This window comes from Lissotriton vulgaris, chromosome 1_1 (assembly GCF_964263255.1).
Source record: "Lissotriton vulgaris chromosome 1_1, aLisVul1.2, whole genome shotgun sequence".
NCBI classification, from domain to species: Eukaryota; Metazoa; Chordata; class Amphibia; order Caudata; family Salamandridae; genus Lissotriton; species Lissotriton vulgaris.
Window position 1 is genome coordinate 110,311,337 of NC_141685.1, and position 14,176 is coordinate 110,325,512.

At 42.8% G+C, this 14,176-nt stretch overlaps 1 protein-coding gene across 1 annotated transcript in view; it reads left to right on the plus strand.

Moving 5' to 3' along the window:
* LOC147737645 (uncharacterized) overlaps positions 1-14,176 on the plus strand; it is a 339,012-nt gene that overhangs the window by 94,904 nt on the left and 229,932 nt on the right. The window contains 1 exon segment of the mRNA XM_086924706.1: positions 11,060-12,611. Coding sequence (XP_086780832.1) covers positions 11,060-12,611 — 1,552 coding nt within the window.

The following is a 14,176-nucleotide window of genomic DNA, read 5'->3' on the forward strand; positions in this document are numbered from 1 at the left end:
AGAGGATTTGTTGGAGTACAGTGTCACAGTGTGGAGGGAAGGAACACAGTGTTGCAAAGTGGAGTGGGGGGCGTAAATTGCCGTAGAGAGGATTTATTGGAGTACAGTGTCATAGTGTAGAGTGAAGGATCACTGTACCATAGAGTGGAGTGGGGTAGTAGATTGCCATCGAGAGGATTTGTTGGAGCAAACTGTCATAGTGTGGAGTGAAGGATCATTGCATCTTGGAGTGAGGGAGTAGAGTGCCTTAGGGAGGATTTGTTGTAGTACAGTGTCGTAGAGTGGAGCGAAGGATCACAGTGTCGGAGAGTGGAGTTGGGGAGTAGAGTTCCTTAGGGAGGATTTGGTAGAGTACAGTGTCATAGTGTGGGGTGAAGGATCGCAGTGCCGTAGAGTGCAGTGGGATAGAGTGCCATAGAGAGGATGTGTTGGAGCACAGTGTCATAGTGTAGAGTGAAGGATTATAGCGTTGTAGAGTGGAGTGGGGGAGTAGAGTGTCGTAGAGAGGATTTGGTGGAGTACAGTATCATAGTGTGTACTGAAAGATCAGTGTCACAGAGTGGAGTGGGGTAGTAGAGTGCCATAGAGAGGATTTATTTGAGTACAGTGTCAGTTTGGAGCGAAGGATCACAGTGCCGTAGAGGGGAGTGGGGTAGTAGAGTGCCATAGAGAAGATTTGTTAGAGTACATTGTCGTAGTGTGGAGTGAAGGATCACAGTGTCGTAGACTGGAGTGAACGAGTAGAGTGCTGTAGAGAGAATTTGTTGGAGTACAGTGTCATAGTGTGGAGGGAAAAATTACAGTGTTGTAGAGTGGAGTGGGAGAATAGAGTGCCATAAAGTGTCATAGAGTGGGGGAGTACTGCCGTAGAGAAGATTTGTTGGAGTACAGTGTTGTAGAGTAGAGTGAAGGAAAACAGTGTCGTGGAGTGGGGGAGTAGAGTGCCATAGAGAGGAATTGTTAGAGTACAGTTTCGTAGACTGGAGTGAAGGATCACAGTGATGTGGAGTGGGTGAGTAGAGTGCCGTAGGAAGGATTTGGTGGAGTACAGTGTCATAGTGTGTAGTGAAAGATCAGTGTTGCAGAGTGGAGTGGGGGTGTAAATTGCCATAGAGAGGATTTATTGGAGTACAGTCTCAAAGTGCGGAGTGAAGGATCACAGTGCCGTAGAGTGGAGTGAGGGAGTAGAGTGCCATCGAGAGGATTTGTTAGAATAAAGTGTCATAGTGTGGAGTGAAGGATCATTGCGCCGTAGAGTGGAGTGGGGGAGTAGAGGGCGGTAGAGAGGATTTGTTGGAGTACAGTGTCGTAGACTGGAGTGAAGGATCACAGTGCCGTAGAGTGGAGTCGGGGAGTAGAGTGGCATAGAGAGAATTTGTTGGAGTACAGTGTCATAGTGTGGAGGGAAGGATCACAGTGTCGTAGAGTAGAGTGGGGGAGTAGAGTGCAGACGAGAGAATTTGTTGGAGTACAGTGTCCTAGTGTGGAGAGAAGGATCATAGTGTCGTAGAGTGGAGTCGGGCAGTAGAGTGTCGTAGAGTGGTTTAGTTGGAGTACAGTGTCATAGTGTGTAATGAAGGTTCACAACATTGTAGAGTGGAGTGGGGGAGTAGAGAGCCTTAAAGAAGATTTGTTAGAGTACAGTGTTGTAGAGCGGAGCGAAGGATCACAGTGTTGTGCAGTGGGGGAGTAGCGTGCCGACGAGAGGATTTGTTGGAGTACAGTGCCATAGACTGGAGTGAAGGATTCAAAGTGTCGAAGAGTGGAGTGGGGGAGTAGAGTGTGGTAGAGAGGATTTGTTGGAGTACAGTGTCCTAGAGTAGAGCGAAGGATCACAGTGTCGTAGAGTGGAGTAGGGGAGTAGAGTGCTGTAGAGAGTATTTGTTGGAGTACAGTGTCGTAGAGTGAAGTGGGACAGTAGAGTGCCGTAGAGATGATTTTTTGGAGTATTGTGTCATAGTGTGAAGTGAAGGATCACTTGGTCGTCAAGTGGAGTGGGGGAGTAGAGGGCCGTAGAGAGGATTTGTTGCAGTATAGTGTCATAGTGTGTAGTGAAGAATCACTGTGGCTTAGAGTGGAGTGGGCAGTACAAAAGGGGGTGGTGATGGACGGGGTATCTGAACCAATCAAACACTCACACCCAGTCAACAGATCTGGGTTTAATCCATCACATTTCTTTAGCCCACTCTGCCACCCAAGTTCAGACATGGCCATATGCAAATCAGTCTGACCCTGTGCCTCATGGGAACAGTCCAGCCCGAACTGCCAAGCCATGCCTTCCCTGGACCGGAAACAAGCTTCCGAGGACTGGTTTCTGTCATTTCAGCCCGGCTTGCTTGAATCCAGTGGCAAAGTGAGCAAGGCACTCACGTCTGAGCATGCCCTGCCAACTTATGGCGAACAAAGCGGTACAAAAGGGGGTGGTGATGGACGGAGCATCTGAACCAATCAAACACTCACACCCAGTCAACAGATCTGGGTTTAATCCATCACCGTTCTTTAGCCCACTCTGCCACCCCAGTGCAGACATGGCCATATGCAAATCAGTCTGACCCTGTGCCTCATGGGAACAGTCCAGCCCGAACTGCCAAGCCATGCCTTCCCTGGACCGGAAACAACCTTCTGAGGACCGGTTTCTGGCATTTCAGCCGTCTTCAGCCCTGCTTGCTTGAATCCAGTGGCAAAGTGAGTGAGGGACTCACGTCTGAGCATACCCTGCCTACTTATGGCGAACAAAGCGGTACAAAAGGGGGTGGTGATGGACGGAGCATCTGAACCAATCAAACACTGACACCCATTCAACAGATCTGGGTTTAATCCATCACCGTTCTTTAGCCCACTCTGCCACCCCAGTTCAGACATGGCCATAGAGTGGAGTGGGAGCGTATAGTTCCGTAGAGAGGATTTATTGGAGTACAGTGTCATAGTGTGAAGTGAAGGATCACAGTGTTGTAGAGTGGAGTGTTGGAGTAAAGTGCCATAGAGAGGATTTGTTGGAGCACAGTGTCATAGTGTAGAGTGGAGGATTATAGCGTTGTAGAGTGGAGTGGGGGAGTAGAGTGCCATAGAGAGGATTTGTTGGAGTACAGTGTCGTAGAGTGGATTTATTGGAGTATAGTGTCGTAGTGTTGAGCGAAGGATCAGTGTCTTAGAGTGCAGTGGGGGAGTAGAGCGCCTTAGGGAGGATTTGTTGGAGTACAGTGTCATAGTGTAGAGTGAAGGATTATAGCGTTATAGAGTGGAGTGGGGGAGTAGAGTGCCATAGAGAGGATTTGTTGGAGTACAGTGTCGTAGAGTGGATTTATTGGAGTATAGTGTCGTAGTGTGGATTTATTGGAGTATAGTGTCGTAGTGTGGAGCGAAGGATCAGTGTCTTAGAGTGCAGTGGGGGAGTAGAGCGCCTTAGGGAGGATTTGGTGGAGTACAGTGTCATAGTGTGTAGTGAAAGATCACAGTGTCGCAGAGTGGAGTGGGGGCGTTAAGTGCCGTAGATAGAATTTATTGGATTACAGTGTCATAGTGTGTAATGAAGGATCACAGTACCATAGTGTGGAGTGGGGTAGTAGAGTGCCGTATAGAGGATTTGTTGGAGTACAATGTTGTAGAGTGGAGAGAAGGATCACAGTGTCGTAGAGTGAGGGAGTAGAGTGCCGTAGAGAGGATTTGTTGGAGTATAGGGTCATAGTGTGTAGTGAAGAATCACTGTGTCTTAGAGTGGAGTGGGGGCGTATAGTTCCATAGAGAGGATTTATTGGAGTACAGTGTCATAGTGTGGAGTCAAGGATCACAGTGTCATAGAGTGGAGTGTGGGAGTAGAGTGCCATAGAGAGGATTTGTTGGAGCACAGTGTCTTTCATTTTTAAATTTTTTATTGTTCTCCCGATGGGACAAGTCATCAGCACATACAAAACATATATGTAACAAATCATAAAATTCAATATGAGAGCATTTATACAGCCGATTAACCAATCAACATTTCACATCTCTAAATGTTTATGAATTGCACCCCAAATTAACATACCAAGTCTCTGTTTCTTTGCCCCCTTTAAAGCATACAGATTCCACTCCAACTCGTAAAGATTATATAATTTAGCTCTCCAAAATTCAAATGCGGGAGGCTCCTCTTGTAACCAATCAGAGGCGATACAAAGACGTGCAGGAGTCATAGCCACAAAACACAAATACCTATATTTGTATAAAACAGTTCCCTTCTTCACGTTATCCCCTATTCCGAGTAGCATAAGTGCTGGAGAAATCTTCACAGTAGTCTTTGTAATCATAGGGAGAAAATTTTCAATATGAGTCAACAATGGGTGCAGTTTAGTACAGCTAAAAAATATATGAATACTATCAGCATTATCATTTTTACAACAGAAGCATTTCCCATCATATTGTGAGCCCCACTTCTTCATCCGCTCTGGAGTGTAATATAATCTAAGCACAGTCTTAAAAACTGAGCCTTCAAGTTAGCCGATAAGAACGATTCTCTGGACATCACCATTGCATCTTCTATACTTATACCAGGTTCCCCCAGCTGATGCTGCCAATAAACGTTGTACTTCTGTAAGTCATCAGGTCTATGATCCATTAAAATATTCAACAGAAGTCCATTTTTTTTCCGTGTACGAATAGCCTCTACTATAGGAACAGTATCAGGTAGAATATGCCTTCGATTTACAAAATCCCTTACTTGCAGATATTTAAAGAAGGATGATTTAGTTCATTGATATTTTGATGTCAAGCTCTCATAAGTTGCAATCGACCCATCTGATTCAAACATCCCCAATTTGCGTTACCCCCCTATGCATCCATTCTTTAGCAATCCGGTCCCAAAAGATAGAGGGTAGTATTTTCTCTGCATCGAAGGGTTTGTAATGTGTCAGTTTCCCTAAATTTATCATTCTGGAGATCTTCCTCCAAACTGCATAGGCGGATTCCAGAACTTTATATAGTGTTCTCTTATAATAATTGCCTTCAAGTTCTTTAAATAAGCTGCGTCTAGCGTGAGTCCCTAGCAATAAATAAAATATGGATGGTGCCTCTGCCATATCCTCTACCGATTCCCCGGTTAGTAACAGTCGCAATCTTTGTAAAAAGCATACATAGAAATATAGCAAGAAATCGGGGATAGCCCGACCACCTCTCTCGAGTCTCATTGCCCGACGGGATTTTCCCGGAGCCCAAAGAAATCTCGCACATACAGATTGCAACTGTTGAATGTAATGTGGTGGAATCTCTAGAGGTATAGCTCTAAAGAGATATAGAACTTTTGATAAAATACTCATTTTAATGATGTTCCCTCTGCCAATAATTGTTAATTGCAAGCGTCCCCATATGTCTAACGAATGCTTGATATGTTGAAGTGTGCTGACCCAATTGGTTTCAACAATATCTTTCATAGAAGTCTTGATATTGATACCAAGGTACGTTACTTCGGATACAACTCTAGGGTCGCTAGTTTGAATATTACCGGTACATAAAACTTGTGTCTTTGCAGAGTTTAATTTGTATCCTGATAATAAACAAAATTCAAGGGCCAACCGCTCAATCTCTATTAGCGCCTCGTCTGGATTAACATTAGCCACCGCAACATCGTCTGCATAAGAAAATACTGTGTGTGATATGTTTTGCGCTATAAATGGTGTAATTGATGGGGTGTTGGATAGTCTATTTAAAAAAGGATTAATAAATAAGGCAAACAATAATGGCGAACACGGGCATCCTTGCCGAGTCCCTCTTGTGATTTTTATCAATGATGATTTCCTGCCCATTGCTGCAATTCTAGCATTAGGGGCAGAGTATAACACTTGAACTGCAATTACCTCCCATAAATAGTGCCATTCTACGCGATCGAACGCTTTCTCAGCATTGAGTAATATTAAAGCCAATGCACGGTTTTCTGCCTAATCGATATCAAAAAGAGTTAAAACTTTATTTATATGTGTCACTGTACCTCTATTAGGAATAAATCCATGTTGGTTTAAGGAGACTAGCGGGGTGATAACTTTAGAGATGCGGTTAGCTATAACTTTTGAGTACAATTTGCTGTCACAGTTGAGTAAAGAAATCGGGCGGTATGAGCCCGGCATTTCTGGAGGTTTAATTTTTTTACTGAAAACCACAATGGTAGCATCATTCCATGACAATGGTGCTTTACCATTTTGTGCCGTTCTAAAAGTATCCAGCATAATATATTTTAGTTGCTCAAAAAATAATTTGTAGACTTCACCAGGAATGTAATCTGGTCCTGCAGCCTTACCATTCGCCAGACTTTTTACCGCCAATTCTAACTCTTCCAGAGAAAAAGGGATTTCCAACCACTCCTTATCATTATCACTTAGTTGTATAAAATCCCCCAAATCAAATCTTGAATCTACTCTGTGAACTATTTGTTGCGTGTATAATTCCGTATAGAATTGCTGAAAAATATCTAGAATTTTATCTGGATCTTGTTGAACATTTCCATATTGATCCTGCAGTTTAGAAATAGATCTTGATGTTGATTGCATCTTTAACCGTAAAGCGAGGGATCTACTAATTGCCTCACCATATTCATGCAATTGTCTCTTATGTACAAAATACTTTCTTGCATTTTCTTTACTCCAGATCCCTGAAATCTTAGCCCGACTTCTAGCTACTCTTATATCCCTTTGGCTATCAGTTTTTTGTAATTCCTTTATTAGATTCTCCTCCGAATTTTTAAAGCAGTATACAGATCTTGCATTTCCGCCCTTAACTTTTTCTGACGATAATAACCAAAACTCATCACCTCCCCTCTGAAGCAAGCCTTAAATGTATCCCATACTATGTCTATACTGGCCGAGCACAAATTCACGTTAATAAACTCCTTTATCCATTTTGACATAACCGTCTGAAACTCTTCATCTAGACAAAGTTTTCTATCAAAAGTAAAAGTTCTCCCCTCATAGGCAATCTTCAAGTCAGGTATACTTAAGACAATAGGTGCATGGTCATAAGTCAACCTGAGTGTCCGTTAATATCGATAAGGGAGCAAAAAAATAATCTAAACGTGCCATTTTCCTATGTGGAAACAAGTAATAAGTATAGCCTGGTAATTCGGGATTCATGTTACTCCAAGTATCTACTAAGCCATGATCTGTTATCAAATTACGTAAAGCCTTGAACACACGGGGTTTACGTCCCTTATAATTATGGAGAACAGTGTCATAGTGTAGAGTGAAGGATTATAGCGTTGCAGAGTGGAGTGGGGGAGTAGAGTGCGGTAGAGAGGATTTGTTGGAGTACAGAGTTGTAGAGTGGAGCGAAGGATCACAGTGTCGTAGAGTAGAGTGGGGTGTAGAGTGCTGACGAGAGGATTTGTTGGAGTACAGTGTTGTAGAGTGGAGTGAAGTATCACAGTGTCGTAGAGTGGAGTGGGGAGTAGAGTACCATAGAGGATTTGTTGGAGTACAGTGTCATAGTGTGGACTGAAGGATCACAGTGTCGTAGAGTGGAGTGGGAGTGGAGTGGGAGAGTAGAGTGCCGTAGAGAAGATTTGTTGGAGTACAGTGTCATTGTGTGGAGTGAAGGATCACGGATCACAGTGTCGTAGAATGGAGTGGGGGAGTAGAGTGCCGTAGAGAGGATTTGTTGGAGTATAGTGTCATAGTGTTGGTATCGCTTAATGTTGCGGCCAAACTGTTATCAGGAACTAAAAGAAATAACTACATCTTTCCGTCCTTGAAAGTTCTGAACTGGCTGCCCTACGAGGCAAGAATGCACCTAAAGATAGCTTGCATGACCCATAATGCCCTGCATAATAATACCTCCTGTTACTTCGCACTAAAGTTTGAGCGATCGGGAGGATTCAGACAACTGCGAAGTGCGAGTTCACTACTGAAACCACAATCCTTCCATAAAAAAAGAACTGGTTGCAGAGCATTCTCAGGGATTGCACCGAAGGTTTGAAACTCCCTACCTCCAGTGATACGTGGAATCCCTTCCTTTACCTCCTTCAAAAAAGTAGTAGAAATGCTTCTAATAAAGACTTTAATTCTATGTTGACCTCTAGTCACCTATGTGATCCATATATTATATTGAAGGCGAATACCAAATGTGTGTTTACTTCTTCAACCACCTACTGTTTAATTAATGTGTTTTGTGAAACATTCTGATTCCCTCGTGGATCATTCTTCGTTGACTACTAGTCACCTATGCTATCCATACACTACTATCTACCTCTTTTGTACTGAATGGGGATTACCGAATGTATGTTTACTACCTCAACCATCTACTGTTTAATAACTAATGAGGTGAAGATGTTAGTATCGAGTCATGGTATTTCAGTGGTTGCTACTCTAGGGCTGTGATGCGGGCTCAGGCTATAATGATGAAAAATGTTGGTTGAAACAAGCTGCAAGGGTAATGGTAAATGAATGCTGTTGGGTAATCTGATGAAGGTGGATAGGGAGGAAGGGCAAGGGGTGGAGCAATACAAGTAGTGGGGAGAGGGGAGGATACAGAACGAGGTACCCGTGGGATGACTAAAGGGCTATGATGAGCTTGGGTCAGGGAGGAAACATATTTATCACATAGAGTTTGATGAGTGAGGAAAATGTTATCAAGTATTTCTAGGTTGCGTTCAGATGCTTGGATGAGGATAATCCCAATGTTATAAAGGTAGATGGTTGCCTCTGCTCGGCAAACAATAGAGGGAGTTACCGAGAGTCTGAGACCTTGGGGAGTTTTTGTGGATTCAGTGATCTGGAGCAGAGAGCAAAGGGCTTTCCTTCATTGTGCTGGTCTTTTAGTGTATAAGATAAGGTCACTTATGGTAGCTCCTTTATTTGTGCAGACAAAGGGGGTGGAAATAAGGGTTTCTGGGAGACATTTGAGAAGCCTGTGTTTTCAGTTCTTGAATACGCTTTCAGATAGTTTATGGGGGAATATGATAGTGTAGTTTGGAGTCTAGTGATCTTTGAGAAAGGGAATCCATGGCTAAGGGCTCCAAATTACCAGAGTGGAAAGAGGGGAGGGACCGGAGTACTACATGCTCACGTGGGGGGAAGCTGAGGGGAGTGGAGGAGAAGGGGGGTGGTCAGATGAAGGAAGGAAGGGATGGAGCAAATCATGTGGTGACTGGAGGAAAGTTCCATGACTACGTTCTACAAAGACAGCCCATTAAACAGCAGAAGACGTCCAGAGAGAAGAAGATACTCTTTCTGTTTTGGGCTCCCCAGCGTTATATGCATGCGATTACTATGTGGAAATCAGCAAATCCTGAAGAGAGGGCCCAGCTGTGAATGTAACAAAGGGAAGTTGAAATACATTAGGTTAAACTAGATTTTGCAATTAGGAAGCTAGAATCCAGATTAGAGGGATAGTGGGTATAGGATGAACAGTGGCCTAGGACGAAATTCGATAGACCGAGCCAGTCTGGAATTCTAAGTAGAATTAGTAAACAACATCATTCTAAGATGGCCGCCACCATGGAAATACTTAAAAGCTATAGAACATGATAGAACTTAGCATGTCCTTCTTGAAAGAAGGACTATGTCAATATCTAGATTCCTAGAGTCTTAGAGGCACCACCATTTTAGATTGGGCAGGGACCTTATATGGGGAAAGGGTCGATACATGATGCAGGGCCTACAAGGAAAAACCAAAGGAAATGATGGACGGAGCGTTGACAATACAAGCACTCACCCCCAGTCAACTTATCTGCAAGGCCCAGATAGAGCCCCTTTACGCCACAAGCGCCCCAAACACAATCAGCGCACAACAGGCTCCTGTAATTAGGCCTTGAGATAACAGCGAGGGGAATCCTCCCGAAAAATTGAGTTAGTAGTGAATGAAACCAGTCACCTCCATGAACAATAAGATTTGATGTATGGTACAACATTCTGATGTCCACCTTGCTGTCTTGAGTCTTCCTGATCCATCTCTTACTCCAAGAGCCGTTCTTGTTTTAACAAAACCTTGACCATAATCATCTACCTAAAGCTGTACCTATTATATGTGTGCTATGTGAGCGCCCTTTTTTTGCTAAGTTACTCTATGAACACCTTTGCTGAAATAAATAAGATGTGGCATGTTTAACCCGTTGACTGCGGTATAAATTCCATCAATTTCCAAGCGCCTAGAGACCTGTAGGTGATTGGCGCGATATAAATCCAACATACAAATACAAATACAAATTTCGCCGCGGTGCGGGTGGTTTATGACTGGGCATGGTCAGGACAGCCCCCAGCCGTCCTCCGCACACTACCATGATGACGTCGGACGGCCGGGGGCTGTCCAACGCCTGCAAAGGGTTAAAAGAACTTTTATGCAAATATCTCTGTATGGTTGAATGAGTCTTAAATATGTCTTCATAAGTTTCAACAATAGTAATAAATGAGATGCTTTTACAATCAATTAAAAATTGTATATGCGTATTCAGGTATTTTCCATTTAAGTAATTTAAATCTCTTTACATCCTACAGAAAACAATCCTTGATTGCACAAAATGTTTAAGAATAATGAAGATAGTACTGTAACTCTGCAAAAGCAAAGTCCGTAACATGGAGTTCCAGTATTCAGGAAAACGTAAGTGCCGACAAAGGCAGTCGAACCTGAACATAAACGGACAGATCTTGGGAAGTACCGTCAAGGGCAATTCGGTGGTTCTACCAGTCTCAGTTGTGCATCTCCGTGCCTAAAGATGAAAAAATGTCCTCTAGAAAAGGAAGGCAACACTGATCAACCACTTCTAATGTAACCATGTCCAATACCAGCTCTGATCATGAGGTGGTTACAGCAGTACTCTGCTCCCTAAAGTGATATCAGGCCACTATTCAATGCTGGGGGTGTATTGTAAACTCTTTCAGGCCATTCCACAAAAACCAGCGAAAAGCAAAGTTAACTGAAAGTTAAAAGAAATGAGGGTTCTGCTATGTAAAACAAAGAGTACTGTCCCAGTGTGCACCGACCCGAAGGAAGATGGATCTTTACCCGCAAGCTTGCCGAACCATTATCCAGTCTAAAGACACAATCACCCATAAAGCAGCCTTACACACGTTATGAGTGTGGCGAGTATTTGGTGACCTTTTCATTTTAGGGTGTAATCGGAAAGCAAACGAGCAAAATACCACACACTTACAGGGAGTGTGAGAAAAACACAAGTGCTTTACCAGTTATGTTGGCCCTTCAGAAAGCACAGTCAAGCGATGTAGAAAAATACATACCCGACTCAGAGACACTAACCAAGAAAGAAAAAGCATACACTTGCAGTGAATGTACAAGTAGTTTTTCCGAATCATCTAAACTCATGAGTCATCAGCGAACACACACAGGGGAAAAGCCATTCAAGTGCAATGAATGTGGGAAGAGCTTTTGTCAATTATCAACCCTAAAACGCCATCAGAAAACACACACTGGGGGAAAACCATTCAAGTGCAATGAATGTGGGAAGAGCTTTTGTCAATTATCAACCCTGAAAGAGCATCACAAAACACACACTGGGGAAAAACCATTCAAATGCAATTAATGTGGGAAGAGCTTTTGTCAATTATCAAACCTAAAACGGCATCAGTGAGCACACACTGGGGAAAAACTATTCAAGTGCAATGAATGTGGGAAGAGCCTTAGTCAATTATCAAACCTAAAACGGCACAAGGAAACTCACAAAGGGGAAAAATCATTCAAGTGCAGTGAATGTGGAAGTAGTTTTAGTGAATCTTCAACATTAAGGATTCATCGGCGAACACACAGTGGAGAAAAACCATTCCAGTGCAGTGAATGTGTGAAAAGCTTTAGTCTATTATCAAACCTAAAACAGCATCAGAAAACACACACTGGGGAAAAACCATTCAAGTGCAATGAATGTGTGAAGAGCTTTAGTCTATTATCGCACCTAAGACAGCATCAGAGAACACACACTGGGGAAAAACCATTCAAGTGCAATGAATGTGGGAAGAGCTTTATATGTTTATCAAGCCTAAAACAGCACCAAAGAACACACACTGGAGAAAAAACATTCAAGTGCAGTGAATGCCTGAAGAGCTTTTGTCTATTATCAACCCTAAAAGTGCATCACAAAACACACACTGGAGAAAAACCATACTTTTGCAGTGAATGTGGAAGTAGTTTTAGTCAATCTTCAACATTAAGGATGCATCAGCGAACACACACTGGAGAAAAACCATTCCAGTGCAGTGAATGTGTGAAAAGCTTTAGTCTATTATCAAACCTAAAACAGCATCAGAGAACACACACTGGGGAAAAACCATTCAAGTGCAATGAATGTGGGAAGAGCTTTATAGGTTTATCAGACCTAAAACGGCATCAGAAAACACACACTGGGGAAAAACCATTCAAGTGCAATGAATGTGTGAAGAGCTTTAGTCGATTATCAAGCCTAAAACAGCATCAGAGAACACAAACTGGGGAAAAACCATTGAAGTGCAATGAATGTGGGAAGAGCTTTATATGTTTATCAGACCTAAAACGGCACCAGAGAACACACACTGGGGAAAATCATTCAAGTGCAGTGAATGTGGAAGTAGTTTTAGTCAATCTTCAACATTAAGGATTCATCAGCGAAGACACACAGGAGGAAAACCATGTCATGGCAGTGAACGTGCAAAAAGCTTTTGTCAATCTTCAAATCTAAAAAAATATCAGCGAGCACTCCACCATCAATGAACGTGTCTATTCTCTGCTATTGTTTATTTCCCTACAGTTAGGAAAAACATGAAGTATCAGGAAACCCATTGGGAGACTAGCACAAAGTGGACTAAAAGTAAAGAAACATTGTTGGTTTTTATTCTGTGAGAGAGTTATAAAAAAAGAAATCCAAGCATACCTGACCATGCTACCTGTAAAATCAACACCATGAACAATGCTTGGATTAAAAAGGGTATGTTCAGCTAATTTTAGAGATTAGTAATAAAACATATAAACCCAACACACTCAAAACTATTTAACAAGCACAAAATGAAGATTTTTCAGAGCTGGCTGTGGTTTTGGTCATTTTATGCATCATTAATAGTTATGTGATAGCGGCCAGAGAACTGTGTAGAAAACTAGAAGTGAAAGCAGGAGAATGTGAGTGGCAGCTCTCTGGGTTAACCCTTGCAGTGCATGACATTTACCTCTGAAGCTCTGATGTGGAACAATTGATGATCAATGTCCGAATTTCCGTCTACGAGCCATACTCGTCAGCACATTACACAATCTTGCATTTCTTTAGCAACAAAAAAGTTAAAATCTCAAAGAAACTTGGCTCTACGCCTGGCTGGGAAAAACCCAGGAAACACAAGCTAATTCAACAACTACAAGCGAGCACGAAAAACCTTCAAATCATCTATATACAAGGACAAACAAATCACATCGGATCAGTTCTGGCTGAAGCTGGTTCAAGCAAGCAAGAACTCCAACACAAAGTTATTCTGGTCTCTAGTTAACAGGGGTCCTTTAGGTAAAAGTGGGCATGGTAGCGCAAATATAACCTCAGAAGAATGGACTCAGTTTGCAACTAAACAATTCTGCGACCACTCAAACAGGGACGGTCATTCTAGCCCCCCATCAACTAATTTAGAGTTATTACCTTTTGAAGCCCAACGCATTGATAAGACCGAGCCTAACAACTTAGCTAATCATGTCCTGGAAGCAAAAACATTTGACGGAATGGAGCAAAGCGAAGACCCCTTGATGGAGACCTTGACAACACCAGAAGTGTTAGGAAACAACATTGCCCGTACAATCAGGAAAGCAAGGTCAGAAGGAGCTCCTGGGGCTAACGGTCTTCCTCAGGCCCTGTTTAAATCATACGTAGGTTTGTGGTCGGACCTCTTGGCCCCCCTGTTTTCATACTGTAGGCTAAACCACAACATCCCAGAGTCCTGGAAAGGCGCTATTATCCACCCAATCTATAAAAGTGGAAAGAGAAATGACTTCCGAATGATAGCTCTCCTCGACATTGAATCTAAATACTATGCCAGTATTTTGCTCGAAGAGTTGGCATCTAAGCGATGTCAGTTAACTGTGCCTCTTACGCTGCGTGACATTGTGCGCATGCGCATTGCTGCTTTAACGAAAATCAGGTTTTCTTGCTTTGTGAAAACGTTATTAATACGCTGCGCGCTGTGTGGAAATGGCGTGTTTACTGTTCTTTTAGTGTGCAATGTTGATACATGTAGGGCTGGCCTGACACCATGATATAAATACATATGAT